This window comes from Lycium ferocissimum, chromosome 2 (genome assembly GCF_029784015.1).
Source record: "Lycium ferocissimum isolate CSIRO_LF1 chromosome 2, AGI_CSIRO_Lferr_CH_V1, whole genome shotgun sequence".
Lineage (NCBI taxonomy): Eukaryota > Viridiplantae > Streptophyta > Magnoliopsida > Solanales > Solanaceae > Lycium > Lycium ferocissimum.
Window position 1 is genome coordinate 37,659,261 of NC_081343.1, and position 18,731 is coordinate 37,677,991.

The following is an 18,731-nucleotide window of genomic DNA, read 5'->3' on the forward strand; positions in this document are numbered from 1 at the left end:
TCACTTAAACCCCATAAGTTTGTCTTGTTACTCTTTTTACCTTTACAAACACTGAAAAAGTAGCCACAGAGGTTCTCCTTTAGATATTTCACAATATCAAAAGGACATACAATAGTTATTTGCCATTTCAAGACTTCATATAGATAAATATACAGAAATATAATAGCCTACATTCGTACTCTTGCTGGACTTTTGGCTTTTTAAGAAACGGGAAATAGCATGGAGATAATCAGAAGTGGTTCACCTACTGGAATTGCGCAATAAAATTTATAGCCATACAATGAGTTCATTTTCATTTGCTAAAATTATATCGATAATAATACACACAGAAATGCCTAACACTATCATATTCCCCTTGCATAAAATCGAGGTTTTCTTTACACCAGTTCCTCAGTGCGTGCCAAAAATTACTCTTACAAAATTGAAGTGACATTTCGAGAATCCCCACATACACATGCTTCTCTGAGCATTGCATTTCAATCTCCTAACTGCTCTATTCTCAATAACTGAAGTGCCGTCCAACAATAGAAGTTGGTTATATTGCTGGGGGCGTTACTTTCAACAGATCCTGTAGCCACTTTTAGTCGTGTTTGTACGTCAAAACAGCATGAGAAGCAGACAATTTCAACCTCAAGGTGATACCATCTGTTCTTCAGCACTATGAAGGACTCTGAACCATGTCAAGATACTCACAACTCCACGACTGCTGGATTTAATTCAAGCAAGACTGCTCTCAACATATTCCATTGCTTTCCTTTTCACAGCCTCCATTCGTTCATCGTCACCAAGCGTCTTTTCATACTCAAGATACTTCTTAAACAGGAACTGCAATCCAGACATCACAAGCAATTAGAAAAGGCCCATCTTAAAACAAGAAAAACCAATTGAAGAAAATTTTCAAGAATATTCTTGGAAATATATAAGGATCACCTTCATCTTTTTGGGTGGAAGACTGAGAGTAATTGCCCTTTCAAATAAGGCACGGATCACATCTGCATCTCCCAGTCGAATCTCCTGTTCATTTGAATTTAATTTTGAGTCATGTACAGTCGAAAAGATTTATGTCAACACACATAAAAGAGCAGTTTAGTACAGTACCTGATCAAGATAAACGCTCCACAGATCAGTTCTCTTAGGATACTCACGAAGCATTTTCTCAAACAAGGAGCGACCCCTATCAGGAACTCCACACTTGAACTCTAGAATTGCAGTCTGTGTAATAAAGTTAATATGTTTGTGCGGAGGAAGACTTAGCAAAGCACGATTCACCACTGACTGGATTCCATCTTGGCTTTGTTTCAATAGCCACTGAACCCGCCTGAGCCAAACCTAAATGAAAAGAGGAGAAAAAGAGTTAGCAATAGTTAAATAGGGATCTAAAATCACTTCTAGCTGTCAGTACCTTGCACGAATGCTTGAACTTCTTAACCATCTTGTTAAGAAGTTCATCTGTGAGTTTGTGTTGCTCTGTCCTCTCATACATTCCTAACAAGGCCAGATGCACTTTTTTGGGATCACAATACTGCAATGCTCTTTGGAATACTTTTGCAACAGCTTCCTGGATCATAATCAAGAATATGAGATTCAGAGGCAAATATTGGATTGCAAAGTGAGATGTAATAAACATATAGAATGGGTCAATATCATTGTTTTGTCGTACCTCTGGGGGATTTCCATACTCGTTTTCTAAATTAAAATAGGCAACCCAAACATTCAGCTTCTCCAACTCTTCTCGCACGTTTATTGTCCTTAAAGCCCTTGAGAAAAGAACCAAGACACAATTAACAGGTCATACAGAATTTTCAATCACATTTTACTACTCATAGTACCTAAGAACACTAACGCACAGGAAAGAACAAAAAACACGGCACTCCCACATGGCCAAGTATGACTTTGCACCTCATGTGGTTCTTTTGAGTGTTCCATGCAAATGAACCCTTTCAGAGAAAAAAGGTTATGTTCAAGAGGCGTGCCTGACTCAACAAACTACAGAGAAGAGGGTTTTCATTATACAACAGCTGCTTTATGTGTAACCATGATGAAGAAAACTGCAACCATTTATTCCTTCACTGTCCGTGGCAACTCAGATCTGGTCACTAGTTTTAAACCTATTTAAGATGCATTTTACCATGCCTCATACAGTGAGGGATCTCCTAACCATCTAGGGGGTTGAAAGAATAAGGAATACTACGAAAAAAGATTTGGATAACTGTACCAGCTTGTGCTTGTTGGATATCATGGAAGGAAAGAAATGCAAGATGTTTTGAAAGAAAAGCAGATTCTATACAGAAGATTAGTTTAGATGCTTATGGCTTTTTGGTGTAGTCTTCAGGATGTCAAAGATGATAATAGCTTGGTAGATCTCATCCACTCACTACAGGGATAGGAATTGTAGAGAAGGGACCCTTAATTGTTTTCCTTTTTTTTTTTTTTTTTTTTTTTATTTATAGGAAGGTTCTGACTATGTAAATGTACTAGAACCAACTTTGTGCTAGATATTTCTTTTTTCCTTTTTCTATCAATATGCATTAATTACCTGTTCAAAAAAGAAACTTTTTCGAGGTTGGCAATTCAACAGGTTAAACAGGCCATTAATAAAATTATAGTCCCGTTGGCATATTGACTGTTCTACCACATTGAAGCACAAGAAGCATACATAGTTTAGAAGAGAGACAACAAAAATAACAGCTCACATCCAAGATTTTAAATACCAATATAACCAAAGGTTTAGTTAAAGGATAAAATTTCAACTACATCTTTATACGACCAAGATGTTTGCTTGTTTGAACTCTTTATTAGCCAGAAATGGAATTCATTGTTTGTTTTAGATTAGGAGAATATAACTTCAAAGATTTACCGTTCTGCAATCGATCGTGCCTTCTCAACATCAGCCAAAGACAGAACGAATGCCATGTACTTTATCCAGACAAAGCTGCTATTTGGGGAACTTCTAACTAATTTCTCAAACTCATCTTCATCTCTGGGAATGTCTTTTTCCAGTAATCTTTCCTCAGCTGCTATAATTTCTTGTTCCCTGCATACAAAGATTGTATCACATGAAGACAGTTATGATATAGTTCCTCCCTATGAATTAGTAAACCGAAGAGGAACAGGTAAGAAAGATTAATGATTCAAACAGTACCTCAATCTTTTTGCTTTTTTTGCAGCATGTTTCTTGTTCTTGTCATCTGAAGTATCTAAATCGGTAGCATCACCTGAGTCTTGATTAATTACATCACCCATATCCAAATTTTCTGTATCATCAAGTGGGACCTCCAGGGGTGGTATGGATGCCCTAGATTCAACTTCAGCAAGGAACAGGTCCTTCCCATCAACAGATTCACCATCAAGATTCTCCCGTCCTTGGGAGCTCCTCTCAGGTGAAGGAGTTGACTCAATACCTATGGAAAGAGCATCTCCAGAACTCAGCTTTGTATCTATTTCACCACTTGTAGCATCATTAAAATATGAATTCTTCATCCCAAGTGAAATTCGATGTCTTTCCTTATCCACCTGACAAAAAGTTAAAAAAATGAGTTTGAATGTAACACACCCAGATGGCAGAAATGACAGCCGAAGTCATCACTCATGCAATTCTGGAGCTACATTAGCACTTGTAATGCTTCAGAAGGATGATAAAAGAATGCAATTCTGGAGCTACATTAGCACTTGTAATGCTTCAGAAGGATGATAAAAAAAATTGACATGCTAAAATTAAGTACCAACTTTTAGAATTCACTTATATAACATGGTCTAACATTGTTAATATTGTCCCCAAACCAGGAGATGAAAAACCATGAAAAGAACATAGAGAAGAAAATGAAACAAGGCATATAAACAAAAAAAAATTCCATTACTCTCCCTTTTCCTTTTGGTTTGATAAAATTCCACCTATTTCAAAATGTTTGTCTACACTGCTAAACTGTAGTGTCATACTGAACAAGTACCTTCAAAATCTTTGCCCTCACTCTATCCCCAGCTTTGTGTATAGAGTCAATATTGTCGACATGATTGTCAGAGATCTCTGAAACATGGCACAATCCAACCTAGAAAATGAAGCTGGAATCATCAGCATACAAGTAAACACAAGCTTTCTGCTAAGAACAATAGCTCATCAATATTGCAAACTGACGAGAAAAATACATTCATGATTAACATCAGAACTTTCTCAAAGAATAGAGAATTTTCTTATAGCTGATAAACATACAAACAGGAAAAGACACACTTATCAGTAAGAAGTGGAGAAATTACATTACAGCTGATGAAATTACAATAACGTAAAAATATGTACACTGAAATAGTAGTTATGAATGAAGTGAGTTTGACCCATGTTCAAAAGTAACAATGTGTTCACTTAGGTCATAACTTACTATCCAAAGGCAAGTCATAACTACTGGAAGTGACCTGTTACATACCATATTTGTGTGATCAACTGTGATAAACAAACCATATGGTTCAACTCGCTTGACTCTGCCAGATATGACATCCCCAACAGTCAGATTATTTAGAGCATCTTTATCAGACTTGGAAGCACCGACTGCATTTGATGTCCTTAGAGTGACTTCAACTCGCTTTGACAATGGCTCCACGGAGACCACCCTGCAGTAAAGGAACTTAGTATACGACAATATGAGGATTGAGACAATAAAAAATTATATCCATACTGAGAAAACTTACTTGCCAATGACAAGTTTCCCTACAGGGAATTCTTTCTCTGGATTTTCCACATAACCATCAGACAAGTTTGACAGGAGAATTTTTGCATCAACTTTGCGAGAAAGCATTACGAAGCATCCTTTTGGTGTTACATTTTTCACATATGCCTAAAAGTAAAAAATGGAAAAGAAGAAAGGAACCTCCTCATTAATTTAACTTGCAGAAGAAGGAGATCAATCATAACTACAGATGCAGTAACATCCAAAGAGTGAAACCTAAAATGATTATACCAATGAGTATGAGTATACAATCAGTATATATCCTCTGTTTTATTTTTATTTTTATTTTTATTTTTATTTTTTTTAATAACCGAGAAATCAGTTCATATCCTATATGTTGAACTATTTTAATGGGAACCAGTGTTATCAAAAGAGAAAAGCTCAAAAAGCTCTAAAGTCAGCTGGGGCTTTAAGCGCAAATAAAGCATGGGCTTTAATGAAAAAAGGTGCAATGGTGCAAAAATAATAATATATATTTGTTTAGCAAGACTAATAATAATAAGCATGAATAAAAAATATATGGACAAACAAATTATAAAAACATACCGATAGAGTGAAATATCAATTATTTAGTGTCATCTCTTCAAGAAAGGCTAATTGGCAAGGAAAAGAAAGTCTTACAGCCTTGATGATGACACTGAAGCACACATAAAGTGAGGCGAAGCGCTTCAGGGCTTATACGCGCTTTTGACAACACTGATGGAAATGGATGAACAAACAAGAATTTTTTGCACATATATAAGAATGTAAGGCTGATGAAAGAAACCATTTGAATTCCCTTTGATATGTCTATACGTAAAAACTATTACCAGCTATATGACTAAGGATAGTTTGTTACAACTATCCTTAGGAGGAGAGGCGGATAGTTTGTTACAACCTCAGTCGACATGCATTTATTTTACATATAAAATACAAGAGGCAGTTGCTCGCAGTGGCACAATGATAAAAGCGAGAACAATTATATATGCGATGCAACCGAATCAGTTGCTTCAAACTTTTGATATTAGTGGACAGGAGAAAGAAAATGTATCTGAAGGCAGTGTTATTAGCATTGATAAAAAATGAAGTTCACATTCAAATCTTCCCACGTAATATAATGTACTCCCTCCGGTTCATAAGAAGTGTCCACTTACACTTTTTATTTTGGTCCAAAATAAGTGTCCACATGTATAATCAAGAAGGAAGTAATTATTTTCTTCCAAATTTACCCTTATTTAGATAGGTGAGTTTTTATGTAATAAAGAAACAATATTAATTAGGTATTATTTAATTAAGGGTAGTTTAGTCAAAATACCTATTTTTTCTAGGAGGTAGTATTTTCTTAAGGGGAGTGCTAAGTGGACACTTATATTGAGCTGGAGGGGATATCTCTTTTAAGAAGCCAGCAGTAGCAGAGGAGATCAATCCATCAGCAAAATGAAACTTGAGAAATTTTGCTTTGATTGTAAGTGACATGACAGCAATACGGAGAAGGTTAACTAAGACAAGTATGAGAACTAAAAAGGGACTTGGTATACAAGGGGCTAGACAGTTTATAAGGGACAGATCAATGGAGATATGTCATGGACTCAGAACATGTAAATTGAAATTAGGAAAGATATTCTATCGGGAATCCTTGGTAGCTGGGTCAGTACATTGAGGAAAGACTTGAAATTGAGAAGATGTAGTAAATGGTTTTGTTTTGTATTTTAGGGGGAGGGCATTAGCTGTTAAACTTTACCTTCTTCTCCCAATCTGATGTTCAGATATGTAGGGTATCAGTTGGTGTATGCCACTTACGGTGAAGGATTTATTAGAAAGCTGACACTTCAAGAAAAGCAGATGTTGGTTGAACAGCAAAGAACATTATCCTCCTTGTGGGATTTTAGGCAAGTTGAAAGGGATTGAGTAGGATAGATTATGGTCTGTAAGGAGCGAGTGGTTAGTTAATAGTCCATGAGATATTAGGAAGATGACTTCATTCTTCTCAGATGAAAGAAGGGAATCATATGATTTCTCTACCCACCGAAAGAATACATCCCTTGGACCTCAAGGAAAACAGGGATTGAACCTAATTTGAAGGGTTTTAAAGCCTTCCCAACATTATAATGAAGATGAGGCTTTCTCCTCTTTAAGAACCCCTTCAATCTTTTAATTTCCAATTCGACAAGTACTACATAAGATTCAATACGAGATATCATCAAAGTTAACTTAAGGACATCTATCAGTGTGTGGCATACATCAATGTTGTACATTATCTTTTGCATGGAGGGGCAATGAAAACAAAGACACGAACAGAAGGGTATTATAGGTCTAAAGGTCAGAAAACTACGTAAAGAATGTGACTGCAGCCTGCAAAAGAAAAAAAATCTAAATCATGTTGTACCTGCACCATCGTATTTGGTTGAAGATCCTCAATCTTCTCCATTAACACAGCAAAATCCCTGAATAAAAATTAAACAAAGAAAAGGAGAAGAAATTAATCAAGAAACAAAAAGAAGTGCGGAAATGATATGGGTGCCAACACCCTAAATATCCACATTGAAATAATTGTTAGATAGACTCAAGGAGGGAAAGGAAGGAGAGATGGAAGTAGGAGTCACTGAATACTTCTTTTACTATAAGTAACAACCTTGTCATCAAAGTGTTTGGTGCAGTTGAGAAGACATCTAAAATGTTTGTTTCGGTTTAGAGGGACAGGAAACGCTAATGTGGAAGGGCTTGACTTTACTTGCCCTTGTCTTTAATTTCCTAAGCAAAACAAGGGAAATAGTCCTTCCCCCTCTTCTAGTACTGGGTAAGATTCCAAAGTAATACAACTTCTTTATCAATTTTATAACCAATTTACCTAGTATATTATGAGACAACCATAACCGGACATTTCGGCCTAATCACCTAAAATTAACTCCCTTGGGTCTGCAGCGAGGAGGATCATGAACACATAAGAAGGTCCAATGCAATTTGGATAACAGAAGTCATCACTTGGATCAAGTGCATAGCACACATCAGGCTTTAAATTCATTGAACGCCTAATCAGCTAAATTTGACTCCCTCGGGTCTGCAAGGAAGAGGATACTGAACACATTAAGGTCCAGTGCACTTCCGATAACAGAAGTCACCAATGGGATCAAGTGCATAGCACACATTGACCTTAAAATTCATTGAAGAGAACTCTCCAGAAACCGCCTAAAAGGCTTAGGGCAACAACAAATTTTTTATCAGTTAGAAGTACCATCATATTCTACAGATAAAACATACTGTAGCATGTTTTATATTTGCAGCATGATAAGAAGCTATTACCGATGATATTATAAATGCATCCAGTATCATGAAGCTCATGTATGTTGACCATGAACAAATAATGCAAGAGAGAGCATACTTGTAGATGTCTAAGGATTAGTCCTTAGAAAATTCAAGTGTAAGGGATCTAGAACTTACACTGTATCATTGAGTGCAGAGTGTTTCTGCTTCTGGGTTCTGTGTGAAATAGACCGCAGCGAGAGGTCAATATGAATAGTTCCCTTGCCTGAATGAGTAATCTCCAGTACTTTGCACTTTACAAATTGTCCTTCGTGATATCCAGACAGCGGATCAGCAACCCCTGGATCTCCAAGTTCAGTGAAATGAACCTTACCATATAGGTGAGGATCAATTTGAACAAGCAATCCACCAACACCAGGAAGGATTTTGGAAATCCTGCCACCCAAAACACTGCCTTCACGAATATGAAATGCCATACTTTCACTTGAATGATCTGTGAGACCATCTCGTTGACAGGCAGGTCTTTCTGGGTCAACCAACAGTGGATGTGGTATCAAGCGCACCAACTTCTTCTCCTTATTACAACTTAAAACATAACCAGAGAAAGCCCTGCCGACAGAGAACCTTTTCTGAAATTCATCTAGCTCACTAGGCTCGCTTGAGCTATCTAAGATGTAGATCTGGGCCTTAACATCTCGGGATATCGTTAGCCAAGCCCATTCATTGTCAACTTTGTACACAAAGCCAGAAACGAGCTGGCCAGTTGAATAACTCAAATTTTTAACGGGTTCAATTTCACCAGATCCTGGACAAGAAAGAAGAACAACCATAGTCAAAAGGGATACCTTCAAAAATAAAAGCAGACTTGCGTCACTTGAACATCAGATGAATCGTGTCTATTTAACAAATGTTAATCTGAACATCTAAACAACGCCCACTGCGTAAGATCTATTTTGGTTTTTATTTCTTTGATCGGGATAAACCTTTTCTGCATCTATTCTGACCATATTCAGTGGAACTCATAAAAGAAAGCTAAGAGTTTCAAGCTGAGAAAGTGAACATGTGTAGACATAAACTCATGGAAACAATGAATGTGATATATTGATTTAAAATTAAGAGTTCTCCGTATCATGCATATATACATGTCAACCACAAATATATAAGACGGGGGAAAATAGCTCAATCAGAGAATGCCCCCACATATCCTGTATATAGCGAAGGACAGAATCACGAGACTTTTTGGTGTTAGTCAACATAAAAATAAGCATGCAGTCCACAGTTTTGAAGTGGAATGTCCCATTTTATATTTATACAAATATGTTATCTTCTCCAAAAAAACATGCAAAGACACGAGATTGGGTAAAAGTCACACATGTCAGGCTTGTGGAGCTTGCAGAAACAAAAATAAAGCAGCAAACCTTCTAGTAATGTATCACAAAATTCAAATTTCAGTTTATTGCACTCTCTCAAGATACCATCTAGAGTGTCACAGCCAAAGGTAAACTCTGACAATCTATGAGGCTTTAGAGGGGGTGGAATTTGACCTAACAACATGAGAGCAAATATGTTCAAAGTGGACGAGGTAGAAGCCAAGCTCAAGAGAAAGGAATTAAGATGAGGTAATAATAGTCGGTAAAAACAAAAAAGGCCTCATGCCATACTTGGCCATGTTATCATTTCACCTGCAAGTGTGGATGGTTTAATGGATAGCTCCCACTGATAGCCTCTCTTAACACTTTCTGACATATTGAACTTTGAAATAATCCTTGCAGTAAGAGACTGCCCAAATCTGAAGTTACTAAGTGGAGCTTCAGCATAATTGTCATCTGATACCTATTCACCAAGAAATTGAAAGCAAAAGTTTAGGAACACCAAAATCAAGTTATACGTTTATCTTTTTCTCCTATTTTCTTTTTCCTTTCAAGAAGGCAAGGATTTCTGCTATCAGGTGTACTTTCTTTCTTTTTCTATTGCCAAAAGGAGGAACTTAAGGTTGGAGAAGGGAACTTATTGTACCACTACATAATCATTTGAGAAGAAGTCATCAAGTAATTGCTTACCTCTGTTATGTGCACCCTCCCATGGAAACTGGACCCAAATTTTAGTCTCAGTTCAAGTGGCCGTATTTCAGTAATCTGCAGTTAATCGATAAGACAAAATATAGCCCCCAGCTAATTTGTGATCTGAATCCTTCATGCAGAAGCGTAAGTATTACCAAGAACGATATCCATACCTCTGCCTGAACCAGCGATCCAACATTATAACTAGATTTCCTTTTAGCCCTCTTGGAACTCGACGTTTCACTAGCTTCACTGATAGACTTAAGCAGCAGCAGCAATCTCCCACTTGTTGAAGGAGACGGAAGGGCCATAACAGTGGCAATGACACTACATTGAGAAAAATGAATTACAAAATAGAAACCACAATGCAAGCATCAAATAAAATGTCCTACTTAGCTATCCATAAAACAGAAAGCACTGTAGCATGAAGCTGGAAATGGAGAGTACATCAATGAAGTAAGAATGAGAACATTCTTCCACATCAACATGGAAAGCAAATTCTTAGCAACTTGTAGCGGTAGACAATTTTTACCCCTCAACTCTACTAGTTCACAAAATAAGTCAATTCTAATTTTGGCTCGTCCCATAATTAAACTAATACTTCTTGGTTCTTGACTTAGAATTTGAAATCCCCTTATATTAAATACTAGATAGAAAGAAGTGCACTCCTGACGTTCCTCTCCCAAAGTGACTCAAATTCCATGGTAGCCTTCTCTTCTATATTGCTCAATTCAAGTCACGGCTAGCTATATCTTCTGACTGCTACACAAAGATTGTTTCTCCTACATTTCTACCCATGGGAAAAGCACATTGAATGTTTACATTAGCTTTTCTATAAGGTTTGCATGTTTACAGTAGCTTAAATTTCATCTAACCAAGTTCCCACTTCTTCAGGATTATTATACGGAAAATTGACATTGCTAGATATATAGATTACTCCACATTTGACTTGAAACCATACTACAAGATTCTTCAATATACTTTTTTCCTTCCAATCATATCACTCCTCTATATCGTAGCTACCTCATCCAGCCATTTGCTTTTCACAAAGGATAAAACGCAACCACGTCGAAGCAAGTTTTACTCTCTGAAATTTCTAATTCTCTCTTTACTTCCTTTCCAAGTCTAGTAATACTGTAAGGTCATAGCTAACATTTCATGGGTGATGTTAAGTCGCAGTACTTATTAGAGTGTTTGGTATATGAAGATATTTATACTTGCAACATCTTCTTTTTTTTTAATAACCATGGTCTTCGGGCACGCGAGCTAGCACCTCGACTAAGTACAATAAATTCCAAACACGAGCTAAATTACTAAATGATTAAAAAACATAATAAATGAAATGACAATCTTTTTTCCTCTCCATGTAGACAACATAAAGGAACTGAAAATGAAAACACAATAAACACAAATAGAATAGAAATTATCAGGTTCTCTTACCTTTCTCCATTGGCAAATGATTTATGAGGAAGATTTTGAGTATTGTAATCAGCTCGCGATGCATATCCAAGAGTGTTATTATATGATGGTAGTGAAACAACCTGGTTAACAGGAAAAGTTAAGCACACCTAACAATATGGATTGAAGCTAGACAGAATACAGCCAAAAATAAAAAACTGAAAAACTTGCCAAGTAATTTTCTTTAACAATCTCCACAATTGCATTTACAGTTTGATTTACTTCCAATTCTCCTAGCGCTTCCCTTTTGCGTTTCTGTTTATAAAGGTAAAAGTAATCAAATACATGAAAGAGAAAAAGAACAGGTAGTGCAACCAATATAGATGCTAGATAAAACAAGAAAATAAAATACAATACTCATACAAAAATCAATAGTTTTTCTCCAAAGAATTAATACGAAAACAGGCCCCAGCTTGCGATGTGTGGGTTAGCCACCTGTCACCGGCTTGAACCGTGCCGCAAACAAAAGTCTAGTATCTAAATACAAAAGGGTAGAGGTACAGGCCATCATCCACCAAATTCTGAACCGTGCACCGCAGGCCCTCAGGGATCTCTCGGTTATAAGAAAAAAATAGTATAAAAGCAAGAAGCAATACTATTTCTTCGAAAAAGATCTTTAACGAGACGAATAAACCAAGATAATTAACGGTACAGCACAACAATGAAATAGCAAATTCAAGAATGACCTTCTGGGCTTGATTATTAGTGGTCTCTTTCTTTGATTTATTCACAAAAGCTGGCTTCAAAGACAGATCCACTAGGCGTTCTATCTTGGAAACATCAAGTACTGCTGTGCAAATACTTGAGCCAGTCTCCACAGAGATTCCACTTACTGCAAAGAATATCATTTACTTAATATTAGTTCTCAAGGAAACAAATAATAACTGGTTATTCAATGTTTCAAAGGAACTTACACTGATAGTGGGAAATAAAACCAAAAACGTCATCATATTTCTGAAAGCTTACTACAACACCAAATTCCTTTATTTCATTAACTTTTCCCTTCACAGTGCTACCAAGATTAAATTGTTCCACCCATCTTAAGTCGGAACCTCCAGAGTCCACCAACTGCAGCTTCGCAATCTGATAGCAGAGAAAGATGAATCCATTCAGAATGAGACTCTAAGAGAAAAGAGTATTTCCTACATCCCCTTTTATATAACAAACTCTGATTGAGCACAGAGATCCAATAGTTGATATGTCATATTTGTAGTAGCAAAAGAAAACAGCACCTGATTCTTTAAGCATTGATTGCTCGAAACTTGTAAATGGGCATCGGTTACTTATTATTATGAGTTGAAGTGTGGTTTTCGGATACCCAATTAATGGAAAAAAAACATTGTTACTGACATGGAACAATGATGACACTAGAGTAGAGACTCCAATGCATGAGACAATATGCACATACAAGCCCACCTGTTGTGGACCCAGGGCAGGAATTCATGCTCTTGAAAGTTGAAAAGGTTAATTAAATGGCAAAACAGATGAGCAGGGGCCGTAACAGACTTTGATCATTCAAGTCAAAAGCTACTAATATGGAGACCTATGGTACTTCAAAAAGTTTCTAGTCGAAACAGGCAAATCATAAGAACATGTGATACTTAACTTTCCAGTCAACACAACCAAGAATAAGAAGTAGGTGAATATTAATCGGATGGGAAAGGTCTAGACTTAATTTAGGGAAAAGTTGAACAATATATAACATAACTCAGCCTACGGGCATAAGATTTAATGCGAATTTCATTTAACCGCAGAGAAAGGAATTAGAGTGAACTTAGGAAGTTTGAAGTGCACTACCAGATAGAAAGTCCCTCCCAACATAACGAGAGAAAACCTGCCTACACAAGGCCCATACAGTAATTTCACAAATTTCCAAAATGTTTGATCTATGTTCTGATAGTTCTTTTCCCTACCAATTTCAGATGTACATTCCAGGAAGCAATTGATTAAGTATGCAAGAGGCAGAACAATCACTGTGTATGACAAGCAAACAGGGATATTTTTCCTGTCAAAAGATCAGAAGAGTTTTTCTGTAACATAGAAATCATGGTCAGTAATTACCTTCTCCTCCACAAGAAAGTATTCTTGAATAAAGGATGCATCTATTGAAGAGCAAAGAGACTGCTTCAAAGAAACTGTAATTCGACTTGTTTCACTGTTGACCTGAATGAGAGAGGGAAGGGAAGAATCAAAATTTCACTGGGAATCCCAAAATCATAACATACCAAAGCTTCACATTACCGAACTGTTGACCTACATCAACAACGTTAGTGCGCACAGACTGTCCAATCTGGTAAACTTCAGAAAGACTAGATCTTCTGTCATCAGTAGCCTTGACGGGATAAAAAAAGGTGATTACTCAGCATTTTTTATTGATCATATTGTGCCCTTCGTCCAAATAAAAGATACAATCGTGAAGGTAATAGATTTACTGTAAGAAGTATATACCCTGTTTCTTGGAGAAAACCCAGTCAAGCGCCCAAGGTAGCGAATGAAGATACCACTTTCAATTATATTACAAATATACCCCTGGATTTAAAAAAAACATATGTTGTAGTTAGCGGAGAAGTGGAATTACCAGAAAGTAGTGTGATGGTCCATAAACCACTTCAACTACTAGTGCTTTGAGCATTTTTCAAAAGAAAAGCTTTAGTTGTTGTGATCTCTTTCAGTCATGAACAATCACAGTTAGGAGAAAAACAGACACAAAAAATGTGCCTCAGCTCCTTGCCATTTGGTTTATAAACAGTTGCCCAACTTACCTAGAAAGAAGGGATGAAAAGAAGCTCAAAAACTATGAAGTAAGTTTCTTACATGCAGCACAGAGTTAAGATGGACTTGATTAACATCCAGCGGAAGCTGCTGAGCTGAGGCCACAAGAGAATGTTTTGCAGAGAGTACTAAATTGCTGCCCTCAACATCTACATACATCAAAGACCCAAACAAATATCTAGTCAGTGCAAGTGTCGTGTTTAAACACTCTCTCCCTTTCCCTCATGCAGCCCCAAAAAACTAAAAGAACATGGAAATACCACAGGTTAATCTATCAACAGTAATTGGTTAAATTGCAGAAAAATCACATAATAACAAGAACAGTTTTCTTTTTTTTGAAACTGAACATAATAACAGCAATAAATAACAAGAGGATACAAAGATGACTGCAGCATTAATATAAGGTATTATAATGGGCATCACAAACATCTACAGCAATACTCATTAAATAGTATTCGGTACTTGACTTTGCAGAACGCGACTATAAAACGTAGAAGTCTCCTTTCCCTCTTTTGCTTTTCATTTTTCGTAAAGATAAGTTTTGCTCTCAACGACACCTCCCCCCCCCCCCCCCCACAAACCTCAACAGTAAGAACAGTACTTCCCACCCCCAGTCCCCCCTTCCCCGATAATGAACCAGGTATCATTCTCTCTCCGCTATCTCCTCTCTCGCCGACGGACAGCACTACCCACCGCTGCTCCGACGAGGTACGCCGTTCATCGCCTCTTTCCTTATCGCCGGCGACCCATTCCGGCCAGATCTCTCCCCTCTTCTCTTTTCGCTTCTTTTCTTTCCACTCTGCAACCAGAAACCCCTCTCTAGTAGGTTTCCGGTCAGTCCTGCACAGGTACTCAAGCTTTCCGGCAGGTTCCGGCGGTGAACAGTAACTTCCGGCAAACAGTGATTTCCTGCGGCGAACAGGTTCTATCTACCTGGAGTTGGTACCTCCGGTGGTCCGCATTCATTTTTTGTCTTTTATCCTTGTAGTTAAATTTTAGCTGCTTTGCTTTATTAAATCTTCACTTTACATTCTTGTCTTTAGTTCTATCATCCTTGTTGTAGTAGTCCGACTTGCCTCTAGATTCTTGGTAACTTGTGCTTTAGTTTTAGTTCCTGCTTGTTTTAGGATAAAACTTTGATTAGCCTTTTTTTTTTAATGCTTTAGTGGATTTAGTGAGCGATTGTAGACTAGGGTCATGTTCTCGGTCGGGGACGGGGGCAAGGTTTAGGGGAGGTAAGTGGGTTAAGGGAGCTTCTAGGTTGACAATGGGGTCTAGGAACCTTGGGACTTTAACGGGAAAGTCCATAGAGGTAGTTAAGATTCTTAAGTAAAGGAGGATTAATATAGCTTGCATCCAAAAGACTAAATGGGTAGGACCTAAAGTTGAGGATGTGGACGGGTATAAGTTATGATTCTCGGGTAAGTCGACGTATAGGAATGGGGTAGGCATTTTAGGAGATAGTGAGCTAAGGGATCAGGTGGTAGAGGTTAGGAGGGTCAATGACAGGATGATGGCGATTAAGTTGGTTCTTTGGAGGGTTCACTTTGAACATTATTAGTGCTTACGCGCCGCAAGTGAGCTTTGACGAGGAGGAGAAGAGGCGATTTTGAGAGGATTTGGACGAAGTGGTGGGAGGTGTACCGCCCACTAAGAAGTTATTCCTAGGAGGAAATTTCAATGGACACATCGGGTCATTTTCGGGGGGTTATGACGATGTGCATGGAGCTTTTGGCTACGGGGACGATGTGATGGAGGAGTCTCACTTCTGGATTTCGCAAAAGCTTTTGGATTGGTGGTAACCCAACTCCGAGTTTTCCCCGAAGGAGAGTACACTCGGAAACCTTTTCGTAGCTCGGTGGGTCGCAAACACGGATAGATTTTTCGCTCCTTAGAAAAGATGATAAAGGTCTTTGTAAAGACTGCAAGGTCATTCCGAGTGAGAAACTAATGACCCAGCATAAGCTCTTGGTGATGGATTTGGAGATCAAAAGGAAGAAGAAGAAGAAGAAGGTCGTGGATGACCGACCGAGGATCAAGTGAGGGAGTTTGAATTTGTCTAGTGCCAGGAGATGGGAGAGAAGTTGATAGTTATGGGGGCTTGGAAGAGTAGGGGGGATGCGAGTAGCATGTGGGATAGGATGGCCAGTTGCATTAAGGAAGCAGCTAGAGAGGTTGTGGGGGTCTCGACAGGTCGACGTGGTGGACACTGTGGCACGGTGGTGGAATGGAGAAGTCCAAGGGAAGGTGGAAGCAAAGAAGGTGGCGTATACAAAGTTTATAGACATCAAGGATAATGAGGAGAAGGGGACGAATATGGAAAGGTATAAGATCGCGAGAAAGTAGGCGAAGTTGGCGGTTGGCTAATGGCAAAAGCTTGACTTTTGAATGCACATGTACGGGCTTTGGAGGACAAAGGTGGGGATAAAAAGTTGTTCAGGCTAGCCAAGGCGAAGGAGAGGAGGGCACGTGACCTAGATCAAGTGAAGTGCACCAAGGATGAGGATGGAAAAATATTGGCGGAGAAAGCTCTCATTAGACGGAGATGGTGGGTCCCCTTTCGCCAAGCTCTTGAGACGAAAAGGGGACAGAGACATTGTGATGGGAGAATTGGAATACTCTGAGAGGCGTCACAATTAAATGGTTAAGGAGGTTAAGGGTGTTGTTCGTAGGATGCGCAGGGGAAGAGCGATCGAGCTTGACGAGATTCCTGGGGAATTTTGGAAGAGTGCAGGCAGAGCAGGGTTGGAGTGGCTAACTGCTGGGTTGTTTAATGTGATTTTTAAGACGACGAGGATGCCCGAAGAATGGAGGTTGAGTACAATAATTCTTTTGTACAAGAACAAGAGCGACATTCAAAGTTGCAACAACTATAGAGGTATCAAACTGCTAAGCCACACTATGAAAGTGTGGGAAAGGGTGGTGGAGATGAGGGCGAGGAGAAGCGTGTCAATTTCAGAGAACCAGTTCGGATTCATGCCAGGGCGCTCAACTACATAAGCCATCCATCTTGTAAAGAGACTAGCAGAGCAGTATAGGGAGAGGAAATTGGACTTAAACATGGTATTCATCGATCTAGAAAAGGCTTACGACAAAATGCCAATAGAGGTTCTATGGAGATGCTTAGAGGCCAGAAGGGTGCCAGTGACGTGCATTAGGGCGATCAAGAACATGTATGATGGAGCCAAGACCAGGGAAAAGACAGTGGGAGGAGACTCGGATCACTTCCCAGTTGTGATAGGGTTGCACCAGGGATCAGCTCTTAGCCCGTTTTTATTTGCCTTAGTGGAGGATGGATTGACTTGGCAAATTCAAGGTGAGGTGCCATGGTGTATGTTATTCGCGGATGACATAATCTTGATTGACGAGACTGGCAGCGGAGTTAACGCGAAGCTGGAGGGTTGGAGACAAACTCTGGAGTCTAAAGGGTTCAAGTTTAGTAGGACCAAGACAGAGTACATGGAGTGCAACTTCAGTGACGTACCGCATGAGGCTGACATGAAAGTGAGGCTTGGTACATAGGCCATCCTAAAGAAAGGAAGTTTAAAATCTTAGGTCTATTTTACATTTAAAATCTTGGGTCTATTTTACAAGGAAATGGGGATATTGACGATGATGTCACACCGTATTGATGCAAGGTGGATGAAATGGAGGCTCGCTTCCGGAGTCTTTGTGTGATAAGAAGGTGCCACCAAAACTTAAAGACAAATTCTACAAAGTGGTGGTTAGACTGACTTTGTTGTACGGGGCGGAGTGTTGGCTAGCAAGAACTCTCACGTTCAGAAGATGAAAGTTGCGGAAATGAGAATGTTGCGATGGATGTGTGGGCATACTAGGAGAGATAAGATTAGGAATGAAGATATCTGGAACAAGATGGGAGTGGCCTCGGTGGAGGACAAGAGGCGGGAAGCGAGGCTGAGATGGTTTGGGCATGTAAAGAGGAGAGACATTGATGCCCCAATGCGGAGGTGTGAGAGGTTGGCTATGAACAGTTTCAGGAGAGGTAGAGCGGTAAGTATTGGGGAGAGGTGATTGGATAGGACATGACGCAGTTCCAACTTACCGAGGACATGAGCTTAGATAGGAGATTATGGAGGATGCAAATTAGGGTAGAAGACTAGTAGGTAGTCCCGTTTATCCTTTTTGTAATAGTAGTCGCAATTTTGCTCCATCGTTTCTTGTCCTTTGATTTATCTTTGCTATCTGTTGTTTCTTGTACTTCGATTATCTTGTTTATCTGTGGTAGCTCCTGCTTTTTTTCCAGACTATTTTAGATTTTTATCATGACTTTTTCGGTTTCGTTATTTTCATTTTCATACTGCTTTGAATTGCTTGTCCTTATCTGACCTTTTTGTTTGCCATGCTTTCTCTTGAGCCGAGGGTCTTTCAGAAACAGCGTCCCTACCTTTCAAGGTAGGAGTAAGGTCTGCATACACTTTACCCTCCCCAAACCCCACATTGTGGGATTTCAGTGGATATGTGTTGT

The 18,731-nt window shown here is 38.7% G+C and overlaps 1 protein-coding gene across 5 annotated transcripts in view; it reads right to left on the reverse strand.

Moving 5' to 3' along the window:
• Positions 1-234: 234 nt before the first annotated feature.
• LOC132036189 (rRNA biogenesis protein RRP5) overlaps positions 235-18,731 on the reverse strand; it is a 45,823-nt gene continuing 27,326 nt past the window's right edge. For 2 of the 5 annotated variants that reach the window (XM_059426484.1, XM_059426476.1), the window contains exons 18-40: positions 14,288-14,394; positions 13,922-14,002; positions 13,731-13,805; positions 13,535-13,636; positions 12,388-12,556; positions 12,160-12,305; positions 11,645-11,728; positions 11,456-11,556; positions 10,189-10,342; positions 10,016-10,090; positions 9,638-9,788; positions 8,133-8,760; positions 7,081-7,138; positions 4,678-4,823; positions 4,416-4,599; positions 3,948-4,046; positions 3,143-3,513; positions 2,858-3,034; positions 1,661-1,757; positions 1,403-1,558; positions 1,099-1,329; positions 931-1,014; positions 235-825 (exon numbers count right to left, since the gene is read on the reverse strand). In XM_059426484.1, the coding sequence (XP_059282467.1) occupies positions 718-825; positions 931-1,014; positions 1,099-1,329; positions 1,403-1,558; positions 1,661-1,757; positions 2,858-3,034; positions 3,143-3,513; positions 3,948-4,046; positions 4,416-4,599; positions 4,678-4,823; positions 7,081-7,138; positions 8,133-8,760; positions 9,638-9,788; positions 10,016-10,090; positions 10,189-10,342; positions 11,456-11,556; positions 11,645-11,728; positions 12,160-12,305; positions 12,388-12,556; positions 13,535-13,636; positions 13,731-13,805; positions 13,922-14,002; positions 14,288-14,394 (3,584 nt within the window). In that variant the 3' untranslated portion in view covers positions 235-717. Of the gene's footprint in view, positions 826-930; positions 1,015-1,098; positions 1,330-1,402; positions 1,559-1,660; positions 1,758-1,841; positions 1,938-2,857; positions 3,035-3,142; positions 3,514-3,947; positions 4,047-4,415; positions 4,600-4,677; positions 4,824-7,080; positions 7,139-8,132; positions 8,761-9,616; positions 9,789-10,015; positions 10,091-10,188; positions 10,343-11,455; positions 11,557-11,644; positions 11,729-12,159; positions 12,306-12,387; positions 12,557-13,534; positions 13,637-13,730; positions 13,806-13,921; positions 14,003-14,287; positions 14,395-18,731 lie in introns of those variants that run through there. The other 3 variants (XM_059426467.1, XM_059426458.1, XM_059426491.1) reach the window with 2 other exon arrangements.